Source organism: Nannobrachium achirus (assembly GCF_963921795.1).
Source record: "Nannobrachium achirus genome assembly, chromosome: 2".
Taxonomy (NCBI): domain Eukaryota; kingdom Metazoa; phylum Chordata; class Actinopteri; order Myctophiformes; family Myctophidae; genus Nannobrachium; species Nannobrachium achirus.
The window spans coordinates 78,831,303-78,858,093 of NC_137811.1; the positions used below are offsets into that span (position 1 = coordinate 78,831,303).

Genomic DNA, 26,791 nt, shown 5'->3' on the forward strand with positions numbered 1-26,791 from the left:
AGGATTCCATAGCAACTGTTTCTCAGATCAATGCAGATCCGTAAATAAACAAGGTGGAGGCGTAGCGATGGCCGTGGCGCTAATTGTGGGCTCGCCTATAAGGCGAGCACACTTTAGATATTGTCATTATTTACTAGGCAGGCAGTCAGTGCAAGTATCAAAAAACTTCGGTTCCTTTCTACTCCTACATACTTAGTGAGAAAATGAAAATAAAAAGATCAATGTGTTCAGTTTACAGTGGCGAAGTGTGCTATTATTTTCTATAGCAATCGGCCAAATGGTGGTGCTGTAGGAAGCCTTCGAAAGTGCGATCTTTGAACAGGTATAGCTCATGCTGTGTTATACATACAGCCATGAAACCTGTATACACGTATGCGTCTCCTCATGCCGAACAACTTTTACCCTCTAACTTTTGACCTCTGACCTTTAGGTCTCCCACAATTCGGAATTATATGAAAAACAGTAAAAATCTATCTCCTCCTGGGATTTTCGCGTCAAGTGCACAAAACTTTTTTCACATGAACTTTGAACCTATATCTACACAGGCTATGTGGTGAGAAGTTTGTACGTTAAATAATGATTTTTTAATAATTCAATATATATTGCGGTTTTATGCAAATTATTCTTCGGCCTCTAAATCATACATGCAAAGTTACACGTTCATGGCATTTGGCAAAGATGTGGAGGGTTAGTCAAAGTATCACTGAAACCAATTTTATTCCAATCGGCCAAAGGGGGGCGCTATACGAAGCGTCTGAAAATTCAAACTTCAAACAGATTTTTTTTTGCAAATTGCATGAAACATTCTACACGCAATCTAAGGACCTTTATCTAACATGCCTATGAAGTGCACACAAAAAAATTATAAAATAATAATAATAAATATAGCTGCAAGCAGCGATAAAGTGTCCAAAGCCAAAAACACCTCAAATCATGAACACAGCCTGGGATGTGCGTGAAATCTTGCAAGCACATTCCCAATAGGTCAAGGAACAGATACCAACCTTCTCACATTGGCCTGTTATAGCGCCACCAGCGGGTCAACTTTTGCATAACACATTTTTGGAACAAAATGGACCAATCTTTGACGTCAGTAACGTCAAAGAGAGCACTGCCTGCGATCTTGACATTTTGTGCTTTTATAGCCATTGTTTTCCGGCTTGAAGCGAGCCCACAATTGTTTCGAAGGAACAATATTTTTCTAGTGACACAGTAGTGTCACAAAACGCTAGTCAAGTGACCTCCAAACTAAAAAGCAGTTATAAGTTCAAGATATGAGTGTTTGAATTGGACACACTAGCATAGAATACAACAGAACTTCAGTGAAGGCAGTTCAGAACTTCAGGGGAAAACCCCAAATATTGGTGTGCGCTGTGCTTGCCGTGTTTAAAAAAATCACATATTTGGACTGAAAATAAATGTCAGTCTTGGGATTTTTTATTAAGTGTGCCTGCCATGCAAAGCAATGGCAAAACACTTATTGTAATCCGCCATACTTAAGTCGGTCGGTCATGTTCTTGCAAATTTCTGCACGTAATAACTGCCGCACAATTTACGCCACCGCCGCAATGTATACATCAAAACGTGCGGCTCGGCCGGGAATAGGTTGCTATTACTTTTCTTTCCGATCCGCGTTACCATTGCGACGTAATTCGCAAAAAACGACGCCCAAAAACCCCATTGACTTAGTATGGGGGAAATTTCAGCACGTAATAAATGCCGCACGATTTACGCCACCCCCGCAATATATACATCAAAATGTGCGGCTCGGCCGGGAATGGTGTGCTATTACTTTTCTTTCCGATCCGCGTTACCATGGCAACGTAATTCATAAAAAACTATGCGCAAAAACCCCCATTGACTTTGAATGGGGGACTCCGAAAAAAAAACAGAAACTTTGGCGCCACATAACTCTGCCATACTTTTGCCTAGCAACGTGATTTAAACTTTAAAATGCACACACAACTTTGGTCTTTTTTCGGCCAATAGGGATGAGCTGTAATTGATTAAGCCCCGCCCCCTCTGTAACAGGAAGTGTCCTTCGCCAAACAGGAAGTGCCTCTATAACTCATGAACCGTTTGTCGTACAGACTCGCGGCTGGTGTCATAAATTTTTTTTTTCTCAAAAAAAAATTTTTTCTCAAAAATTTTTTTTTCTCAAAAAAATTTTTTTCTCAATTTTTTTTTTCTCAAAAAATTTTTTTTTCTCAATTTTTTTTTTCTCAATTTTTTTTTTCTCAAAACATTTTTTTTTCTCAAATTTTTTTTTACTCAAAATTTTTTTTTTCTCAAAAAACTATATAAATAACGGCCAAAAATGCGCCAAAACGCCACTAATTAGTCGAAATGGCTGTGGGTGGTGTCATATGAAGAACCATAATGTTAAAGCTTATGCAAAAAATGCTAATGTTAAAAAATGTAACGCTAATGCTAACACCAACCGCTACACAAGGTTGCACAGACTTAGCGAGCTGCAGGCACACTTAAAATTTCTTGGAAATTTTCTTTTCTAGTTTTATTTAATTTTTGCTTTTTTTGCTTTAACCCCTGGTTTTGTAGTTTGTTGTTTTTGTAAAGGTTTTGTAGTTTGTTCACCGTTATGCACTGATAGCACATCTACTACTACTACTACTACCTACTACCCTACTAGCGATGGTTTGGAGTGTAAATCTTCTGCTCTTAACTGAGCTTTGTGATTGATCTTAAACTGAACGTAGTGATATTAACTGTTTACTGTGATATTAACTGTTTCCTGTGGTATTAACTGCTTCCTGTGATATTAACTGTTTCCTGTGATATTAACTGTTTCCTGTGATATTAACTGTTTCCTGTGGTATTAACTGCTTCCTGTGATATTAACTGTTTCCTGTGATATTAACTGTTTCCTGTGATATTAACTGTTTCCTGTGGTATTAACTGTTTCCTGTGGTATTAACTGCTTCCTGTGGTATTAACTGCTTCCTGTCATATTAACTGCTTCCTGTGGTGTTTCCTGTTTCCTGTAGCGCTGTGAGTGCTGCAGCCAGACGGGGGCGACGGTGGGCTGCTGCCTGACTTCCTGTCAGAGTAATTATCACTTCATGTGCGCTCGCTCCCGACACTGTGTGTTCCAAGACGACAAGAAGGTGTACTGTCACAAACACCGACACCTGCTGAGTGGCAAGGTACGTTAAACTACCGTTAAAATACTGTCACAACAGTATTGACGATGAATGAACATGGTTTATTATGTGTTTCTACAGATGCTAAATGGTCATGTTTTTATTGTTTTATTGTATTTACAGATGGTAAATGGTCATGGTTTAATGTGTTTCTACAGATGGTGAACGGTCATGGTTTAATGTGTTTCTACAGATGGTAAATGGTCATGGTTTAATGTGTTTCTACAGATGGTGAACGGTCATGGTTTAATGTGTTTCTACAGATGGTAAATGGTCATGTTTTAATGTGTTTCCACAGATGGTGAACGGTCATGGGTTCGAGGTGAATCGAAGGGTTTACGTGGACTTTGAGGCCATCAGTCTACGCAGGAAGTTCCTGACTGAACTGGAACCAGAAACCATCAAGTTGATGATCGGTAAGTGGAACTCAACGCAGGCTTCTGGTTTCAACACAGGGTTCTGGTTTCAACACAGGGTTCTGGTTTCTACCCAGGGTTCTGGTTTCAACACAGGGTTCTGGTTTCAACACAGGGTTCTGGTTTCAACCCAGGGTTCTGGTTCTGGTTTCAACACAGGGTTCTGGTTTCAACACAGGGTTCTGGTTTCAACACAGGGTTCTGGTTTCAACCCAGGGTTCTGGTTTCAACACAGGGTTCTGGTTTCAACACAGGGTTCTGGTTTCAACACAGGCTTCTGGTGTCCTGCTCTGTTACTAGTGTAGCGTAAGCCACAAGGCACCAGGTGGCGAACCTGTTGGTTAGCAGTCTACTAAAGAGCCAGGCTCCATAGCGGACAGCAACCCAGCACCCCAGGAGACTACACTTCTAACTAGTTGTACTGTTTCTAGTTGAACATAATGTCACTACTAACTAGTTGTACTGTTTCTAGTTGAGCCTAATGTCACTACTAACTAGTTGTACTGTTTCTAGTTGAGCCTAATGTCACTACTAACTAGTTGTACTTCTAGAACATAATAAGTCTACAGTTATTGAACATACATTATGTGTTGCTTTTCAGGCTCCTTACACATTGAGAAGCTGGGCGTCCTCACAGAGCTGTCTGCTAGCAAAAGGAAACTGTTTCCTGTGGGGTTTCAGTAAGTTGCTCTTTGTTTTCTCTCCATGTTTCATTATAGTATTATCTGTCAGAGAAAATAGCAGTTCTACAAACTGACTCTGCTTTGCATGATGTTGTGTCTTGAGCTTGTAGATCGGCAAAGATATTTGGTGTAGATTAGATGGAGAAAAAAACATATAGTTTGTGATTAAGCCCTGTTGTCAGAAAGTGTCCTAAAGGTAGATGTGTTGATCAAAGGTTTTAAACAGTTGTTTCCTCTACACCAGGGCACAGTGTAACCCTAACCCTATACACCCGGGCAGGGCAACCTTATGCACAGTGTGATCACTGGCAGAAGTGAGAGAAAGAGGATTCATATTTGAAAATCAAATATTGTTTAAACATAGTCAATGAAATCACCTAAGTCACCTAATTTGCAGCAAATGACATCCTGCACATAATTCTACATTAATTAAAATCTGAACTCTGACTGGGGAGGAGTCAGGGAGATAGGAGGGTCCTTATAACATGTCCTGACAATCAAAATATGTCTGACATGGTTAGGGTTAGGGTTAAGGTTGGGGTTGGGGTTAAGGTTGGGGTTAAGGTTAGGGTTAGGGTTAAGGTTAAGGTTAGGGTTAAGGTTGGGGTTAGGGCACACTGACCATCTAGAAAGTAAAAACATGGCACAGGATTTCAAAAAGGTTGCTGAGCACTGCTATAGAGCGTTTTCCTGAGCACTGCCCTGTAGAGGTGGAAAGTAACGAGACGCCTGCTTAACACTGTCCTGTGTTCAGTAGAGATGCTTAACACTGTCCTGTGTTCAGTAGAGATGCTTAACACTGTCCTGTGTTCAGTAGAGATGCTTAACACTGTCCTGTGTTCAGTAGAGGTGCTTAACACTGTCCTGTGTTCAGTAGAGATGCTTAACACTGTCCTGTGTTCAGTAGAGGTGCTTAACACTGTCCTGTGTTCAGTAGAGATGCTTAACACTGTCCTGTGTTCAGTAGAGGTGCTTAACACTGTCCTGTGTTCAGTAGAGGTGCTTAACACTGTCCTGTGTTCAGTAGAGGTGCTTAACACTGTCCTGTGTTCAGTAGAGATGCTTAACACTGTCCTGTGTTCAGTAGAGATGCTTAACACTGTCCTGTGTTCAGTAGAGGTGCTTAACACTGTCCTGTGTTCAGTAGAGATGCTTAACACTGTCCTGTGTTCAGTAGAGATGCTTAACACAGTGTTCAGTAGAGGTGCTTAACACTGTCCTGTGTTCAGTAGAGATGCTTAACACTGTCCTGTGTTCAGTAGAGGTGCTTAACACTGTCCTGTGTTCAGTAGAGATGCTTAACACTGTCCTGTGTTCAGTAGAGATGCTTAACACTGTCCTGTGTTCAGTAGAGATGCTTAACACTGTCCTGTGTTCAGTAGAGATGCTTAACACTGTCCTGTGTTCAGTAGAGGTGCTTAACACTGTCCTGTGTTCAGTAGAGATGCTTAACACTGTCCTGTGTTCAGTAGAGGTGCTTAACACTGTCCTGTGTTCAGTAGAGATGCTTAACACTGTCCTGTGTTCAGTAGAGATGCTTAACACTGTCCTGTGTTCAGTAGAGGTGCTTAACACTGTCCTGTGTTCAGTAGAGATGCTTAACACTGTCCTGTGTTCAGTAGAGGTGCTTAACACTGTCCTGTGTTCAGTAGAGATGCTTAACACTGTCCTGTGTTCAGTAGAGATGTCTGCTTAACACTGTCCTGTGTTCAGTAGAGATGCTTAACACTGTCCTGTGTTCAGTAGAGGTGCTTAACACTGTCCTGTGTTCAGTAGAGATGCTTAACACTGTCCTGTGTTCAGTAGAGATGCTTAACACTGTCCTGTGTTCAGTAGAGGTGCTTAACACTGTCCTGTGTTCAGTAGAGATGCTTAACACTGTCCTGTGTTCAGTAGAGGTGCTTAACACTGTCCTGTGTTCAGTAGAGATGCTTAACACTGTCCTGTGTTCAGTAGAGATGCTTAACACTGTCCTGTGTTCAGTAGAGATGCTTAACACTGTCCTGTGTTCAGTAGAGATGCTTAACACTGTCCTGTGTTCAGTAGAGGTGCTTAACACTGTCCTGTGTTCAGTAGAGGTGCTTAACACTGTCCTGTGTTCAGGTGCTCTCGCTGGTACTGGAGCACGGTGAACCCAAGCCGCCGCTGTAAATACACCTGTACGGTGGAGGAGGTCCGACCGCCGCTGCCCGAGAAGACCCTGGAGGAGCTGCCTGACCAGGGAGAGAACCACACCACCGCCCACAGCCCCGCTCCCCCTACTGGTGAGAATGTAGCACTACACCACAGCCCCTGTCCCCCTACTGGTGAGAATGTAGCACTACACCACAGCCCCGCTCCCCCTACTGGTGAGAATGTAGCACTACACCACAGCCCCGCTCCCCCTACTGGTGAGAATGTAGCACTACACCACAGCCCCTGTCCCCCTACTGGTGAGAATGTAGCACTACACCACAGCCCCGCTCCCCCTACTGGTGAGAATGTAGCACTACACCACAGCCCCGCTCCCCCTACTGGTGAGAATGTAGCACTACACCACAGCCCCGCTCCCCCTACTGGTGAGAATGTAGCACTACACCACAGCCCCGCTCCCCCTACTGGTGAGAATGTAGCACTACACCACAGCCCCTGTCCCCCTACTGGTGAGAATGTAGCACTACACCACAGCCCCGCTCCCCCTACTGGTGAGAATGAATATGACACTAAACCACTGCTCACAGCCCCGCTCCCCCTACTGGTGAGAATGTAGCACTACACCACAGCCCCTGTCCCCCTACTGGTGAGAATGTAGCACTACACCACCGCCCCGCTCCCCCTACTGGTGAGAATGTAGCACTACACCACAGCCCCGCTCCCCCTACTGGTGAGAATGTAGCACTACACCACAGCCCCTGTCCCCCTACTGGTGAGAATGTAGCACTACACCACATCCCCTTCTCCCCCTACTGGTGAGAATGTAGCACTACACCACATCCCCTTCTCCCCCTACTGGTGAGAATGTAGCACTACACCACATCCCCTTCTCATAAAACGGCCTCTGTTTGCTCAGGGGCGCATCTAGTGGGGTTTTTCCAGAAAAAAAAGAAGTTTTTTGAAAAAAAAAAGGTTTTTGAAAAAAAAAGTTTTTGAAAAAAAGGTTTTTGAAAAAAAAGTTTTTTGAAAAAAAGTGTTTTGGAAAAAAAAAAAGTTTTTGAAAAAAAAAGTTTTTGAAAAAAAAAAGTTTTTTGAAAAAAAAAGGTTTTTTGAAAAAAAAAAGGTTTTTGAAAAAAAAGGTTTTTGAAAAAAAGTTTTTCGAAAAAAAAAAAGGTTTTTGAAAAAAAAAGTTTTTGAAAAAAAAAGTTTTTTGGAAAAGTGTTTTGAAAAAAAAAGTTTTTGAAAAAAAAAGTTTTTTGAAAAAAAAGGTTTTTTGAAAAAAAAAGTTTTTGAAAAAAAAAGTTTTTGGAAAAAAAAAAGTTTTTGAAAAAAGAAGGGATGGGGTCGAGGGGAGGGGGCAGGTGGTGGTGGGTCTAGAGGAGAAGGGGTGGGGTCAAGAGGACAGGTGGTGGTGAGTCTAGAGGAGAAGGGGTGGGGTCAAGAGGACAGGTGGTGGGTCTAGAGGACAGGTGGTGGTGGGTCTAGAGGAGAAGGGATGGGGTCAAGAGGACAGGTGGTGGTGGGTCTAGAGGAGAAGGGATGGGGTCAAGAGGACAGGTGGTGGTGGGTCTAGAGGAGAAGGGGTGGGGTCAAGAGGGCAGGTGGTGGTGAGTCTAGAGGAGAAGGGATGGGGTCAAGAGGACAGGTGGTGGTGGGTCTAGAGGAGAAGGGGTGGGGTCAAGAGGACAGGTGGTGGGTCTAGAGGAGAAGGGATGGGGTCAAGAGGACAGGTGGTGGGTCTAGAGGAGAAGGGGTGGGGTCAAGAGGACAGGTGGTGGTGAGTCTAGAGGAGAAGGGATGGGGTCAAGAGGACAGGTGGTGGGTCTAGAGGAGAAGGGGTGGGGTCAAGAGGACAGGTGGTGGTGAGTCTAGAGGAGAAGGGGTGGGGTCAAGAGGACAGGTGGTGAGTCTAGAGGAGAAGGGGTGGGGTCAAGAGGACAGGTGGTGAGTCTAGAGGAGAAGGGGTGGGGTCAAGAGGACAGGTGGTGGTGAGTCTAGAGGAGAAGGGGTGGGGTCAAGAGGACAGGTGGTGGGTCTAGAGGAGAAGGGATGGGGTCAAGAGGACAGGTGGTGGTGAGTCTAGAGGAGAAGGGATGGGGTCAAGAGGACAGGTGGTGGTGAGTCTAGAGGAGAAGGGGTGGGGTCTAGAGGACAGGTGGTGGTGGGTCTAGAGGAGAAGGGGTGGGGTCAAGAGGACAGGTGGTGAGTCTAGAGGAGAAGGGATGGGGTCAAGAGGACAGGTGGTGGTGAGTCTAGAGGAGAAGGGGTGGGGTCAAGAGGACAGGTGGTGGTGGGTCTAGAGGAGAAGGGATGGGGTCAAGAGGACAGGTGGTGGTGGGTCTAGAGGAGAAGGGATGGGGTCAAGAGGACAGGTGGTGGGTCTAGAGGAGAAGGGATGGGGTCAAGAGGACAGGTGGTGGTGGGTCTAGAGGAGAAGGGATGGGGTCAAGAGGACAGGTGGTGGGTCTAGAGGAGAAGGGGTGGGGTCAAGAGGACAGGTGGTGGTGGGTCTAGAGGAGAAGGGATGGGGTCAAGAGGACAGGTGGTGGGTCTAGAGGAGAAGGGATGGGGTCAAGAGGACAGGTGGTGGTGGGTCTAGAGGAGAAGGGGTGGGGTCAAGAGGACAGGTGGTGGGTCTAGAGGAGAAGGGATGGGGTCAAGAGGACAGGTGGTGGGTCTAGAGGAGAAGGGATGGGGTCAAGAGGACAGGTGGTGGTGGGTCTAGAGGAGAAGGGATGGGGTCAAGAGGACAGGTGGTGGGTCTAGAGGAGAAGGGATGGGGTCAAGAGGACAGGTGGTGGGTCTAGAGGAGAAGGGATGGGGTCAAGAGGACAGGTGGTGGGTCTAGAGGAGGTTATTAGTTTGAGGACCTTGTCAGGAGAGAAGGAGGACAGACATGCTGGGGATAGAATTGGGTGATTTGCTCATCAGGAGCAGTTAGGGCTACAGAGGCTCAAGGACTCTTCTCCGGGTGAGCCGGGGTCAAACTGGCTATCTTCCTGCCGCTCTACTTCCTGCCAGAGTGCTTCAGTCCTGGTGTTTCAGTCCGAGTGTATCGAAGGGTGCGTTCGGAAATGCGCACCGGGTCTGGTTAGGGTTAGTTTTAGGCATAGTTTTACTGAGGTTAGGGTTTGGGTTGGGTTTAGGCATAGTTTTACTGAGGTTACGGTTTGGGTTGGGTTTAGGCATAGTTTTACTGAGGTTAGGATTAGGGTTGGGTTTAGGCACTCACTACACTGAGCACACACGCGGTGCGCATTTCCGAACGCACCCTTTGAACCCTTGAAGGTGGAACATGACACCTTCTTTTTTTTGTTCTAGCAGAATCTGAAGCGCAAGACACCCGAGTCCCACCTGAATCCCTCCCCCTGTCTGAGGGCTCCTGCAGCACCACAACCCCCTCCTCCAAAGCCGAACCCGGGACCCGGCCAAAGATGCCCCGGAGACCGGCTGGAGGAATGTTCCGGCCCTTACCCAAGCCAGGTAAACAATGAATATCAATATGTGTCATACATTTAGCCCTTAGCTAAGCCAGGTAAACAATGAATATCAATATGTGTCATACATTTAGCCCTTAACCAAGCCAGGTAAACAATGAATATCAATATGTGTCATACGTTTAGCCCTTAGCTAAGCCAGGTAAACAATGAATATCAATATGTGTCATACGTTTAGCCCTTAGCTAAGCCAGGTAAACAATCAATATGTCTCATACATTTGCAGACGACTACAGTCTCTAGAGAAAACCTTTTCATATTTGACTCTGCGTTCAGACAAACAGGCAACACTGATAAACACAATGTAGTGTGCATGCCATGTCACTAGATGGTGGTGACACACTGCCAAATAAAGCAGTCAAACACTTCCTTCCCAGAGCCTTGTCTGTCCCGCCCTATTTCCTTGTTTACATTCATTCTTGGTTCTGCTGTTCAAACGGTGACGCGAGGGAGAGCCTTCTCAAAGATTTACACCCTGGAATGCGGTTTCACTTTGTTGCGTTTTCAACCCCCCAAAATGACGTCGTCAAGGCATATCTGACGCTTTAACGTACCGTTTTCTATTGACAACGTTTCCTTCTGAACGGGGCTTTAGAGTCGAGCAATACTTTGCATCCAATGTTCCCAGCCTAGTCAGGTATCTTTCTACTCCTTCCATTCTTTGAGTGTCTTTCATGTGTTTGTGTTTCAGTGGCCAGCCAGTCCAAACCTCACCACATCCTGACCATCAGTGACCTGGAGGAAACTCGCAGGCCACGTCGCCACAGCCCCCACTCCCACTCCGGGCCCCCAGCACTCCGCAGCCACATCTCCCCTCCTCCCCTGGGCCCCCACGTGGGGCCCCTGGGCCCCTACGCCGTCCCGGGCCCCATCACGCTACGTGCCAACAAGTCCTCGCTGCCCAGCTCCCCGCTCTTCCCGCTGGGTGCCCCGGACGGCCTGCTGACGTCTCCCTGCCTGCGCGGCCCTGCCGGAGGCCGCCGCGCCTCCTCAGGAATGTTTTCCTACCCGCCCTGGCAGGACGGTGCGGCGCTGCAGCACTCGCCCCGCCCCCGGCTGACCTTCGACCTCAGCCAGGCCGACTCGGTGGAAGTGCCGCACAACTTCCTGGCGTCGCCGGAGCCTGAGGAGGTTTGTGCGGCCAACGGCACCTCTCCTCTCAGGGACCCCCAGGGCCCCTCCTACGGCTCCTTCCACAAGGACCCCCACATGGAGGACTGTGAGCTGAAGACGGAGCTGGACATGGAAGAGGCGCTGCTGAACGAAGGCGTAGCCATGAACTGTGAGGCTCAGATCGTGGTGGAGGGAGACGGCAACCAGGAAGAGTTCTGGGGCCGAGCCAAGAGGAAGTCTCGCCTCAAGGCTCTGCCGCGCGCCGCTCCTGCTGCCCGCGACAAGCTGCCCGCTGCCCGCGACAAGCTGCCCGCTGCCCGGGACAAGCTGCCCGCTGCCCGGGACAAGCTGCCTGCTGCCAGGGACAAGATGGCCGCCAGCTCCTCTGACGAGGACATGGATCACTACTTCGACTTCTCCCGCACCATCGTCAGCCGTCCCGGGCCGAGGGAGCAGCCCTCTGCCCCCTCCTCGCCCCTCCCCTCTTCCCGGCCCATCCCTCAGCTGGACGGCGTGGACGACGGCACGGAGAGCGATGCCAGCGTAGCCGCCAACAACGCCACACAGAAGATCAAGGGCTCCAGAGGTCAAGGTCAGAGAGCGGCTCAAAGCCAGAGCGCTGCGGCTGAACCAGAAGCCTCCAGTAACGGTCCTGCACCCCCCCTGCCTGTTGGTCCAGCCAACGGTCCTCCTTCTGCCCCTCCCCGGTCCCCTGATGGTCTTCCTTCTGCCCCTCCCCGGTCCCCTGATGGTCCTCCTCCTGACCCTCCCCGATCCCCTGACACCAGTCTGTCGGACCTGCTGCCTCCACAGAGCCTCAAGCAGCAGGAAGCCACCCTGAACAGCACCGATGTGCCTGAATCCTCTCCCTACCCCGAGCAGCTGCTCCAGGGTCCTACCCCTAACCCAGAGGACCATCTATCCCAGGGTCCTACCCCAGAGGACCATCTGTCCCAGGGTCCTACCCCTAACCCCGAGGACCATCTGCTCCAGGGTCCTACCCCAGAGGAGCAGCTGTTCCAGGGTCCCGGCCTAGAGCTGTCCTCTGGGACGCCTCTGGTCCTGGAGAGGTGCGACCCCCCCTCGCCCGGCGGCCAGCTCACCACGCTGCTCCCCCTGCTGGAGGATGCGGGCATAGAGCCTGCGTTGGCGTTCGCTGCGGACGGCGGCCAGGGGTCCCTGCTAGACCTGCTGCAGCCCTCCTCCCTCATGCCCGCCGAGATGCCCAACCCCGCCCAAGTCCTGGTGGACCCCTCCTCGCCCGGCTTGGACCCCCAGACCCCTCTGAGCAGCATCGCCCTGCAGCCCGCCCTGACGCCCCTGGACTGTCTGTGCACCAAGCTGAGCGACCCTCTGCTCTCCGCTACGTCCAGCACCGGCCACCCGGTGGCGCCGCCCGCTAGCCTGCCCATGTACTCCACACAGAGCCAGGCCTCGGGCTCCGCAGCAATAACCATCGTGTCTTCCTCCATGTCCTCCGTGCCTGTCTCGCTGTCCAGCCAGTGTCCATCTGTCTCTCTGTCCAGCCAGTGTCCCTCTGCCCTAGCGTCCTCTGCTCCCGTGCTGCTCAACGGCTACAGCTCGTCGCTGCAGAAGGAAGCCACCCTGTCGGGTCACACCATCTCCATCAACCTGGCGGCGCCGCGCTCCGCCCTGGAGCCCCACGCGGCCCTGGCGTCGCCCCAGGCCCTGCCCGGCCATGCCATCCTCACAGTGAAGGAGGTGGGCGGTCCCGACGTGGACCCCACGCCCCACGTGCTGCTGGTCAACCGCCTGGGCCAGATCTTCGTGAAGAACCCGGAGAGCAACACCTTCCAGCTGCCCTCGCCCGCCTCGCCCTCCTACAACTGTGTGACGCAGATCGCCAGCCTGCTGCAGAGCAACGCCCTGTCGGCCACGCTGGCCGCCGCGGGCACCATGGGCACACCGCCCCCTCCGCTGCCAGCCTGTGCCAACGTGGCGGCGGCGCCGCCACCCCTGCAGGTGACGCCCATCCTTCACGGCCCCTCGGCCATCACCCAGCTCCTCACCCACAACAACAACGACGGAGCCGCGGCGTCGGCCAAAGCCAAGAAGAGCAAGAAGAACGTCGTCGCTCCCCAGAACCAGAAACCCAGGAAGAAGAAAGAGCCCTCTGCCAACAGGAAGTCCAAGGCCAATAAGCCCCTCCCCCCCGGGGGGGACAACCCCCCCCTGCGCCCGGCAGAGAGCGCCCAGGCCATCATCAACGAGGCCATGGCCAGCCACTACACCCCCAAGTGGAGCGGCCCGCGCAGCCTCAGCCCCTCCTCCCTGGTGCTGCCCCCAGACCTCCTGATCGACCCCGAGACTCTGATCCTGCCGGCACCCCCCCCGGGCCCCCCGGCCCCCCGCCCTCGCACCCACGTCCGCATGAAGAGGGTCTCCTCGCTGTCCGACCGCTACGTCTCCAAGAAGGCCAAGGTGGAGTTCGTGGAGCTCCTCCTCCCCCAGACCCCCAGCCCGGCCCCGGGACCGCCCGGCTTCGCCAGCATGTCTGCGTCCAGCCGCGCCTCGGGGGTCCGCATCAAGACCCCCACCGTGAAGGGAGTCCTGGACCTGGACCTGCTGAAGCAGGAGCCCTGCACCGACTCAGACAGCTCTGGGTGAGTATCTGAACCTAAACCCTGAACCTAAACCACTAACCCTAAACCCTGCACCGACTCAGACAGCTCTGGGTGAGTCCTCTTTAAAACACCTAAACCACCTGAACCTAAACCACCTGAACCTAAACTATCTGAACCTAAACCACTAACTCTAACTCTAAACTATCTGAACACTAACCCTAAACTATCTGAACCTAAACCACTAACTCTAAACTATCTGAACCTAAACCACTAAACCTAAACTATCTGAACCTAAACCACTAAACCTAAACCACCTGAACCTAAAATACTACCCTTAAACCACTAACCCTAAACCACTAAACCTAAAATACTAAACCTCTTAAAATACTGAAACACTGAAATACCTTCTAAACCACTAACCCTAAACCACTAAACCTAAAATACTAAACCTCTTAAAATACTGAAACACTGAAATACCTTCTAAACCACTAACTCTTAAAGATGGTGTGCCATGATGAACAGGTATTATGATTATACTAGGAGGAAGATTTATTTTCCAAAATGGTAAAAGGAGAGGGGATGAGTTTATGATGACATTAAATATGATGACATTAAATCTGTGTTCTTCGATCAGGTCTTTTGTTTCAGTGGCTTTCTGCTTTCAGGAAGAAACCAAAAATACACAGGGAAGGCAAATTTGCACATATAACCCCATCTATAGTGTGTGCCAGCGGCTACGTCATTGTAGTCCTTAGCGGCCATTTCTTGGGACAAAACACAGGTGTTTCAATTGTTTGATTGCATAGAACTAATGCTATAGTCTAATCAGAACACCTGTGTAAGGCTGTGTTGTCCCAAGAAATGGCCGCTCTTAGAACTACATTTGGCACACCCTATAGTGCAGCGGCTTAGATCAGATTTTTTTGGGAGAATCGTTCACTTGGTGATACAAGCGTGAGAATTTGTACACGTCATCTTTGGAGGCCACTCTTCAATTTTAGAAAGTTAGCCACTTGAAAATCCAAGATGGCGGCCCCCAAAATCCAAGATGTCCGTCCGAAAACATGTTTTTTCTTTTATAACTTCAAATGCATTGATTTTAAGACCCATAAATGTATTGAAGTTGAATACAAAGTTGGACATTGCGGATATTTTGGTTCCAAGTACATGTCTGTATCTATTTCAGTTCTTGAGATGCAGCATATAGGTACTTTTACAGACTCAGGTGTGCCTATATGCTGTATCTCAAGAACTGTAATAGATACAGACACATACTTGGTATCCAAATATCCGCAATGCCCAACTTTATATTCGACCTTAATACATTTATGAGTCTTAAAATCAATGCATTTGGAGTTTAAAGGAAAAACCATGTTTTCGGACGGACATCTTGGATTTTGGGGCCGCCATCTTTGATTTTCAAGTGGCTAACTCCAGAACGGATTCAAAAGTGGTCGCCACTGCAGCGCACATAAAATGCCGTAACTCGGACTACGAGCGACCGGGAGAGCCGGGGCCGGTATTCACGCGTCCGCCTCGGTGGCGCGGAGACAGCCGTCAACATGTATCTGTCCCATATAGCGCCACCATCGGGCCCATTTTTTCAAACACATTTTTGGACACTGCTCTTACAGATTTTGCCCTAAATCGGTACACGGTATGTCTACACTCATGTCATCAACATGGACCTGTCCCATATAGCGCCACCATCAGGCCGATTTTTTCAAACACATTTTTGGACACTGCTCCTACACATGTTGCCCTAAAATCACGCTGCGACCTGACGGTCGCTTATCTCCCGATTAGGGAGTCTTACTGGTTGTAACAGTGTGGTGTCATACAGGGTCCTGGGACAGCCTCTCCAGATCATTATGACATCATAATAACAGTGTGATGTCATAACGGTGTGATGTAATAATAACATGATGTCACTCAGGTCGGGTCGTGGGACATCGTTATGATGTAATAATAACAGTTTGATGTCACTATAACATTATGATGTAATATTAACAGTGTGATGTCACTATAACATTTTGATGTAATAATAACATGATGTCTCTCAGGTCGGGGTCGTGGGACATCGTTATGATGTAATAATAACAGTTTGATGTCACTATAACATTATGATGTAATATTAACAGTGTGATGTCACTATAACATTATGATGTAATAATAACATGATGTCTCTCAGGTCGGGGTCGTGGGACAGCCTCTCCAGATCATTATGACATCATAATAACAGTGTGATGTTTCTCAGGTCGGGGTCGTGGGACAGCCTCTCCAGATCATTATGACATCATAATAACAGTGTGATTTCACTATAACAGGTCGGGGTCGTGGGACAGCCTCTCCAGATCATTATGACATCATAATAACAGTGTGATGTCACTATAACAGGTCGGGGTCGTGGGACAGCCTCTCCAGATCAGACCCAGTGAAGGCAGCAGGTTGGGACAGCGTGGGACACAGCAGTACCCTGAGCGACTGGAACAAGTACTCAGGTTAGTTACCCTCCCTACCACCCTGAACCCTGTTACCCTAACCCTACTTACCCTACCCCTTACCACCCTGAGCGACTGGAACAAGTACTCAGGTTAGTTACCCTCCCTACCCTGAACCCTGTTACCCTAACCCTCCTTACCCTACCACCCTAACCCTCCTTACCCTACCCCCTGCCACCCTAACCCTCCTTACCCTACCCCTTACCACCCTGAGCGACTGGAACAAGTACTCAGGTTAGTTACCCTCCCTACCACCCTGAACCCTGTTACCCTAACCCTCCTTACCCTACCCCTTACCACCCTGAGCGACTGGAACAAGTACTCGGGTTAGTCTGAAACACCCTGACCCCTAAAACCCCAATCTGAGTTCCAAGAAGTTATTTTCTTCACCACTAGGGGGGCGAGAAGAACCTCTGGGCCAAAACTATGATATCCCTGGCCAGGAAGTAAGTTGTCCCAGGCTCAGAATCTGATGATGATGAAGATGAAGAGCCCTTTGCAAACCTTCAAAACATTCAGAATAGAAACCAAACAACAATCTGCAGCCCATGTTTCCAGGCTTACCATGTTACCAGACTACCATGTTACCAGACTACCATGTTACCAGACTACCAACACCCTAAGATGTTGGTGTTGTGTAGGTGCAGCTTCATAATGTTGTTATTGTGTTGTTGGTGTTGTGTAGGTGCAGCTTCATAATGTTGTTATTGTGTTGTGTATGGTAAATGGTGCATTTATATAACGCTTTTATCCAAAGCGCTTTACATAGATTGTGCATTACATTCACCCATTCACACACACATTCATACACCGGCGGCGGAGGAAACCATGCAAGGCACCAACCTGCTCACCGGGAGCAACTAGGGGTTCAGAGTCTTGGCCAAGGACCCTTCAACATTAACTCAGGGGGAGCCCGGAATCGAACTGGGAACCCTTCGTGCTCTAATAACGGTTTCTCTACCCCTGAGCTATGCCGCCCCTAATGTATGTGCAGCTTCATAATGTTGTGTTATTATTGTGTTGTTGGTCTTGTGTAGGTGCAGCCTCCAGCTCTGAGGAAGAATCTTCATCATCATCAGAGGAAGAGGATTTTCCTCCCAGCAAAGATCAGCCTCACCTCCGCTTCCACATCACCAGCGACGATGGCTTCAGTGTAGAGGCAGACAGCATAGAGGGTAAGATCTATCTATACATCTATCTATACATTATCAGTGTAGAGGCAGACAGTATAGACTAAGATCTATCTATACATCTATCTATACATTATCAGTGTGGAGGCAGACAGTATAGAGGGTAAGATCTATCTATCTATCTATCTATCTATCTATCTATACATCTATCTATCTATCTATCTATCTATACATCTATACATTATCAGTGTAGAGGCAGACAGTATAGACTAAGATCTATCTATACATCTATCTATCTATCTATCTATCTATCTATCTATCTATCTATCTATCTATCTATCTATCTATCTATACATTATCAGTGTAGAGGCAGACAGTATAGACTAAGATATATCTATACATCTATCTATCTATCTATCTATCTATCTATCTATCTATCTATACATTATCAGTGTAGAGGCAGACAGTATAGAGGGTAAGATCTATCTATCTATCTATCTAGCTATCTATCTATCTATACATTATCAGTGTAGAGGCAGACAGTATAGAGGGTAAGATCTATCTATCTATCTATCTATCTATCTATCTATACATTATCAGTGTAGAGGCAGACAGTATAGACTAAGATCTATCTATACATCTATCTATCTATCTACCTATCTACCTATCCATCTATCCATCTATCTATCTATCTATACATTATCAGTGTAGAGGCAGACAGTATAGAGGGTAAGATCTATCTATCTATCTATCTATCTATCTATCTATCTATCTATCTACCTTTATCTATACATTATCAGTGTGGAGGCAGACAGTGATCTTTATTATAATAATGTAGCTTTAGCAGTAGTTCATGTAGACTCAGAGGGCAGAGTGTTCTTGGACTCCTCATTCATTCTCTAACAAGTTAATTCATTCATACGTTGGGATACACAGATAAATCTGTTTATCATTAGAGCAGAGCCTCATCGCCAAACTCAATGCAATATCATTGCAATAAATGGTTAATGGTTCTTCTAAATGGTTTATGGTTCTTCTAAATGGTTAATGGTTAAATCTGAGTCTAAATGAATGATAGTGTTGGTATTCCATACATTAACAGTGTGGAGGCTGACAGCATGCAGGGTCAAATGTTTAATTATTATTACTAGGACATCCTTAGCTTTCACCTTACAGTATAATGCTTGTCTGTAACCCACAGTGATAAACGGTGTATATATATTTATGTATATATTTATTTATATATTTGTATATATTTCCAGTGGCGTGGCGGACTGTGCTAGACGGTGTATATATTTATGTATATATTTCTGTATATATATGTATATATTTCAGTATATATTTCAGTATATATATATATGTATATATTTCAGTATATATTTCAGTATATATATATATGTATATATTTCAGTATATATTTTTTATTTATATATTTGTATTAGTGATGCACCAATAAGGAAATTCTTGGCCGATACCGATGTTTAAAATAACAATTTAGCCGATACCAATACCGATGTTTAAAATAACAATTTAGCCGATTACCAATACCGATGTTTGTTTAATTTGTTTTAAGTGTTATAATTTCCCCATTTTGAGCAAGGGAAACAAATACATCTTCATTATAAGAAATAACTGTTCAGAAATACAGCTTGATAGGCTGCAAATAACCAACCCTAACCAACACACCAACATACTGTTCAGAAATACAGCTTGACAGGCTGCAAATAACCAACACACCAACATACTGTTCAGAAATACAGCTTGATAGGCTGCAAATAACCAACACACCAACATACTGTTCAGAAATACAGCTTGATAGGCTGCAAATAACCAACACACCAACATACTGTTCAGAAATACAGCTTGATAGGCTGCAAATAACCAACACACCAACATACTGTTCAGAAATACAGCTTGATAGGCTGCAAATAACCAACACACCAACATACTGTTCAGAAATACAGCTTGATAGGCTGCAAATAACCAACACACCAACATAAACAGCGCAAAATGTGTGCTTATCAACAACGGATAAATATCGGCTACTGCCAGTGGTTAATGTCAGCTTTATTTGCCGATACCGATATTGACCGATATGGCAAATATCGGCCGATGCCGATGGTGTGGCCGATATATCGGTGCATCCCTAATTTGTATATATTTCCAGTGGCGTGGCGGACTGTGCTAGACGGTGTATATATATATATGTATATATATTTATTATATTTTTGTATATATTTCAGTATATATTTCTGTATATATTTCTGTATATATTTGTATATATTTCAGTGATGTTACTAGGTTTTCAATGTAATGGGTCCGGGGACCCACAGGTGGTCATTGAAATGGGTCCCAGAAAAGTTTTATGAGTCCTCAATACAATGTTTTCGAGCGCTGTGAGCTTGTAGATCGGCTATTTTCAAAATGTTTGCCTATTTCTTATATTTATTTTACAATTTGGCTAATGTTTGAACTTAGAACTAGGATTTCTAAATACAATTCTAAATACACTAGGGTTAGTACACTAGGGTTAGGTAAATTATTTTAACATGGACTCCAATGGAGGCGCATCCCCGGGACCCCAGGACCATGACATGAATGAGTCCCTGGGTGACTTGAATGAGTTTTTGATGCGGGATGCGCACGTAATGACATCACTGATATTTGTATATATTTATGTATATATATGTATATATTTCAGTATATATTTATGTATATATATGTATATATTTCGTATATATTTCTGTATATATTTCAGTATATATTTCTGTATATATTTCAGTATATATATGTATATATTTCGTATATATTTCTGTATATATTTCAGTATATATTTCTGTATATATTTCAGTATATATATGTATATATTTCTGTATATATTTCAGTATATATATGTATATATTTCAGTATATATTTCTGTATATATTTCAGTATATATATGTATATATTTCGTATATATTTCTGTATATATTTCAGTATATATTTCTGTATATATTTCAGTATATATATGTATATATTTCTGTATATATTTCAGTATATATATGTATATATTTCAGTATATATTTCTGTATATATTTCAGTATATATATGTATATATTTTGTATATATTTCTGTATATATTTCAGTATATATTTCTGTATATATTTCAGTATATATATGTATATATTTCAGTATATATTTCCATATATTTCCAGTGGTGTGGCGCACAGTGCTGGACGGGGTGCAGGAGGCCCATATATATTTATGTATATATTTATGTATATATTTATATATATATTTCTGTACATATTTCCAGTGGCGTGGCGCACGGTGCTGGACGGGGTCCAGGAGGCCCATATATATTTATGTATATATTTATGTATATATTTATGTATATATTTATGTATATATTTCTGTACATATTTCCAGTGGCGTGGCGCACGGTGCTGGACGGGGTCCAGGAGGCCCGTGCCATCGCCCGGCTGAGGGAGCTGGCGCTGGGTGGCATGACGGGTGGCATGACGGGCAGCCGCATGCTGGGTGTGCTGCACCACGCCGTGGCCTTCCTGCTGGAGCAGCTAGAGGGCGCCACGCGATGCCAAGGACACGCATTCCGCTTCTTCAAGCACTTCAGCCAGGAGGAGGAGCTGCCAGTCAACCCCAGCGGCTGTGCCCGCTCCGAGCTCTACCAGAGGTACGTAGGTCTGAGGGCTGTGCCCGCTGTGTGCCCGCTGTGTGCTTTACCAGAGGTACGTAGGTCTGTGCCCGCTCCGAGCTCTACCAGAGGTACGTAGGTCTGTGCCCGCTCCGAGCTTTACCAGAGGTACGTAGGTCTGTGCCCGCTCTGAGCTTTACCAGAGGTACGTAGGTCTGTGCCCGCTCCGAGCTCTACCAGAGGTACGTAGGTCTGTGCCCGCTCTGTGCCCGCTCCGAGCTCTACCAGAGGTACGTAGGTCTGTGCCCGCTCTGTGCCCGCTCCGAGCTCTACCAGAGGTACGTAGGTCTGTGCCCGCTCTGTGCCCGCTACGAGCTCTACCAGAGGTACGTAGGTCTGTGCCCGCTCCGAGCTCTACCAGAGGTACGTAGGTCTGTGCCCGCTACGAGCTCTACCAGAGGTACGTAGGTCTGAGGGCTGTGCCCGCTCTGTGTACAGAGTAGACTATATAGCATTTGGAGGTTGTGGAATAGAGACTAATCCTTCTTCCTATTGGTGAAGTGTTCCTTTAATCAATGTCCTCCCTACTTCCTGTTTTACAGGAAGTCCACGTTTGACATGTTCCACTTCCTGGCCTCTCAGCACAGACAGCTTCCTGACATCCTGCCCTACGACGACGAGGAGGACGAAGTCACGCTCAAATCCACCAGGTGGGGGGGGGGGGGGGGGGGTGTGTGTGTGTGTGTGTGTGTGTGTGTGTGTGTGTGTGTGTGTGTGTGTCTGTGTCTGTGTGTCTGTGTGTGTGTGTGTGTGTGTCTGTCTGTGTGTGTGTGTGTGTGTGTGTGTGTGTGACTTTGAGGACATTAAGCTGGACAGTCAAAATTGTGCTGGAGTTTGAGTATCACTGCCTTAGCCCATAACACTTACCGTAGCACTAGCCCATAACACTTACCGTAGCACTAGCCCATAACACTTACCGTAGCACTAGCCCATAGCACTTACCGTAGCACTAGCCCATAACACTTACCGTAGCACTAGCCCATAACACTTACCGTAGCACTAGCCCATAACACTTACCGTAGCACTAGCCCATAACACTTACCGTAGCACTAGCCCATAACACTTACCATAGCACTAGCCCATAACACTTACCGTAGCACTAGCCCATAACACTTACCGTAGCACTAGCCCATAACACTTACCGTAGCACTAGCCCATAACACTTACCGTAGCACTAGCCCATAACACTTACCGTAGCACTAGCCCATAACACTTACCGTAGCACTAGCCCATAACACTTACCGTAGCACTAGCCCATAACACTTACCGTAGCACTAGCCCATAACACTTACCATAGCACTAGCCCATAACACTTACCGTAGCACTAGCCCATAACACTTACCGTAGCACTAGCCCATAACACTTACCGTAGCACTAGCCCATAACACTTACCGTAGCATTAGCCCATAACACTTACCGTAGCACTAGCCCATAACACTTACCGTAGCATTAGCCCATAACACTTACCGTAGCATTAGCCCATAACACTTACCGTAGCATTAGCCCATAACACTTACCGTAGCACTAGCCCATAACACTTACCGTAGCACTAGCCCATAACACTTACCGTAGCACTAGCCCATAACACTTACCGTAGCACTAGCCCATAACACTTACCGTAGCACTAGCCCATAACACTTACCGTAGCACTAGCCCATAACACTTACCGTAGCACTAGCCCATAACACTTACCGTAGCACTAGCCCATAACACTTACCGTAGCACTAGCCCATAACACTTACCGTAGCATTAGCCCATAACACTTACCGTAGCATTAGCCCATAACACTTACCGTAGCATTAGCCCATAACACTTACCGTAGCACTAGCCCATAACACTTACCGTAGCACTAGGCCATAACACTTACCGTAGCACTAGCCCATAACACTTACCGTAGCATTAGCCCATAACACTTACCGTAGCACTAGCCCATAACACTTACCGTAGCACTAGCCCATAACACTTACCGTAGCACTAGCCCATAACACTTACCATAGCACTAGCCCATAACACTTACCGTAGCACTAGCCCATAACACTTACCATAGCACTAGCCCATAACACTTACCGTAGCACTAGCCCATAACACTTACCGTAGCACTAGCCCATAACACTTACCGTAGCATTAGCCCATAACACTTACCGTAGCACTAGCCCATAACACTTACCGTAGCACTAGCCCATAACACTTACCGTAGCACTCGCCCATAACACTTACCGTAGCACTAGCCCATAACACTTACCGTAGCACTAGCCCATAACACTTACCGTAGCACTAGCCCATAACACTTACCGTAGCACTAGCCCATAACACTTACCGTAGCACTAGCCCATAACACTTACCGTAGCACTAGCCCATAACACTTACCGTAGCACTCGCCCATAACACTTACCGTAGCACTAGCCCATAACACTTACCGTAGCATTAGCCCATAACACTTACCGTAGCACTAGCCCATAACACTTACCGTAGCATTAGCCCATAACACTTACCGTAGCATTAGCCCATAACACTTACCGTAGCATTAGCCCATAACACTTACCGTAGCACTAGCCCATAACACTTACCGTAGCACTAGCCCATAACACTTACCGTAGCACTAGCCCATAACACTTACCGTAGCACTAGCCCATAACACTTACCGTAGCACTAGCCCATAACACTTACCGTAGCACTAGCCCATAACACTTACCGTAGCACTAGCCCATAACACTTACCGTAGCACTAGCCCATAACACTTACCGTAGCACTAGCCCATAACACTTACCGTAGCACTAGCCCATAACACTTACCGTAGCACTAGCCCATAACACTTACCGTAGCACTCGCCCATAACACTTACCGTAGCACTAGCCCATAACACTTACCGTAGCATTAGCCCATAACACTTACCGTAGCACTAGCCCATAACACTTACCGTAGCATTAGCCCATAACACTTACCGTAGCATTAGCCCATAACACTTACCGTAGCATTAGCCCATAACACTTACCGTAGCACTAGCCCATAACACTTACCGTAGCACTAGCCCATAACACTTACCGTAGCACTAGCCCATAACACTTACCGTAGCACTCGCCCATAACACTTACCGTAGCACTAGCCCATAGCACTTACCGTAGCACTAGCCCATAACACTTACCGTAGCACTAGCCCATAACACTTACCGTAGCACTAGCCCATAACACTTACCGTAGCACTAGCCCATAACACTTACCGTAGCACTAGCCCATAACACTTACCGTAGCATTAGCCCATAACACTTACCGTAGCACTAGCCCATAACACTTACCGTAGCACTAGCCCATAACACTTACCGTAGCACTAGCCCATAACACTTACCGTAGCACTAGCCCATAACACTTACCGTAGCACTAGCCCATAACACTTACCGTAGCACTAGCCCATAACACTTACCGTAGCACTAGCCCATAACACTTACCGTAGCACTAGCCCATAACACTTACCGTAGCACTAGCCCATAACACTTACCGTAGCACTCGCCCATAACACTTACCGTAGCACTAGCCCATAACACTTACCGTAGCATTAGCCCATAACACTTACCGTAGCACTAGCCCATAACACTTACCGTAGCATTAGCCCATAACACTTACCGTAGCATTAGCCCATAACACTTACCGTAGCATTAGCCCATAACACTTACCGTAGCACTAGCCCATAACACTTACCGTAGCACTAGCCCATAACACTTACCGTAGCACTAGCCCATAACACTTACCGTAGCACTAGCCCATAACACTTACCGTAGCACTAGCCCATAACACTTACCGTAGCACTAGCCCATAACACTTACCGTAGCACTAGCCCATAACACTTACCGTAGCACTAGCCCATAACACTTACCGTAGCACTAGCCCATAACACTTACCGTAGCACTAGCCCATAACACTTACCGTAGCACTAGCCCATAACACTTACCGTAGCACTAGCCCATAACACTTACCGTAGCACTAGCCCATAACACTTACCGTAGCACTCGCCCATAACACTTACCGTAGCACTCTCCTACCCTAAATGAACATGAAGTATTTTTTATTTATTTTTTTATTGAATAGGTGCTAATTGTTTTCTTAGATTGCCTACTATTTATTTCCATGTGATGTGTTTTATGTACAGTATTACCTTGCTTACTGTAAGTCGCTCTGCTATGTGCTTAAATTCTACATTGTAACGACTGTCCTCAGACGGGCCACCAGTCTGGAGCTGCCCATGGCCATGATACATTCTAACATGATACATTCTTACATGATACATTCTGATACATTCTAACATGATACATTCTAACATGATACATTCTTACATGATACATTCTAACATGATACATTCTAACATGATACATTCTAACATGATACATTCTAACATGATACATTCTGATACATTCTAACATGATACATTCTAACATGATACATTCTGATACATTCTAACATGATACATTCTAACATGATACATTCTGATACATTCTAACATGATACATTCTAACATGATACATTCTGATACATTCTAACATGATACATTCTAACATGATACATTCTAACATGATACATTCTGATACATTCTAACATGATACATTCTGATACATTCTAACATGATACATTCTAACATGATACATTCTAACATGATACATTCTGATACATTATAACATGATACATTCTGATACATTCTAACATGATACATTCTAACATGATACATTCTAACATGATACATTCTGATACATTCTAACATGATACATTCTAACATGATACATTCTGATACATTCTAACATGATACATTCTAACATGATACATTCTAACATGATACATTCTGATACATTCTAACATGATACATTCTGATACATTCTAACATGATACATTCTAACATGATACATTCTAACATGATACATTCTGATACATTCTAACATGATACATTCTAACATGATACATTCTAACATGATACATTCTGATACATTATAACATGATACATTATAACTATATATATAACTATATATATATATATATATATATATATATATATATATATATATATATATATATATATATATATATCATTCTCTCCTCAGACGAGCCACCAGTCTGGAGCTGCCCATGGCCATGAGGTTCAGACACCTGGAGAGGACGTCTAAGGAAGCTGTGGGCGTTTACAGGTCAGTGAATTTAAACAACACGCCCTTAAATATCCCCCAAACGCAGTGTTTAAAGGGTGTTTAGATGCTAACAGATACTGTACAGCACACAGTGTCATTAATTACAACTAAACGTTGCTCTCAAGAATGTTATTGAAAACATTTGAAGCTAGAAATAGACGATGCAGTGACCAAATATGGATTTTATTTGATCAACACTTCCTTGTTTGCGTGGAGGCGACGTTGCGCTTTGCGGACGGCCAGTGCAACACTTTCACTGCTGTAAGCAAGGAAGTGTGTGTGTGTGTGTGTGTGTGTGTGTGTGTGTGTGTGTGTGTGTGTGTGTGTGTGTGTGTGTGTGTGTGTGTGTGTGTGTGTGTGTGTGTGTGTGTGTGTGTGTGTGGCGGAGAGAGTCGCAGCCCCAGCCTGAAGCCTCAAAAGTCTAGTATCTGCCATCGTTCCATAGGGTTATCCCTTTGGAACGATGGTTAAGATAGTGGACTTTCACGCGGGAGACCCGGGTTCGCAGCCGTGTGTCATGGGGAGGTTTGGGATTCACCTCCGTTACATATACATTTCAATGTATTTAGTAAGGAACCGTGCAATAACCTCCGCTCTGCGTCGGTGAAAAAAAAAACCTGTCAGGATCCTATCACTGAGCCAGATGTTATCCCTTACTTAGATACTAGTAGACACTGTGCTTGTTACAGTGTTTAAACTGTCTTTAGATGCACT

The 26,791-nt window shown here is 46.1% G+C and overlaps 1 protein-coding gene across 1 annotated transcript in view; it reads left to right on the top strand.

The window, feature by feature from the left end:
- The window catches only part of kmt2bb (lysine (K)-specific methyltransferase 2Bb), a gene marked incomplete at its 5' end in the record, with an annotated part of 107,280 nt that overhangs the window by 75,454 nt on the left and 5,035 nt on the right, over positions 1-26,791 (top strand). Inside the window, 11 exons of the mRNA XM_080744627.1 lie at positions 3,006-3,164; positions 3,460-3,577; positions 4,179-4,257; positions 6,364-6,524; positions 9,715-9,876; positions 10,582-13,627; positions 15,986-16,089; positions 17,127-17,264; positions 20,628-20,892; positions 21,456-21,563; positions 25,994-26,077. Coding sequence (XP_080600753.1) covers positions 3,006-3,164; positions 3,460-3,577; positions 4,179-4,257; positions 6,364-6,524; positions 9,715-9,876; positions 10,582-13,627; positions 15,986-16,089; positions 17,127-17,264; positions 20,628-20,892; positions 21,456-21,563; positions 25,994-26,077 — 4,424 coding nt within the window. The remainder of the gene's footprint in view (positions 1-3,005; positions 3,165-3,459; positions 3,578-4,178; positions 4,258-6,363; positions 6,525-9,714; positions 9,877-10,581; positions 13,628-15,985; positions 16,090-17,126; positions 17,265-20,627; positions 20,893-21,455; positions 21,564-25,993; positions 26,078-26,791) is intronic.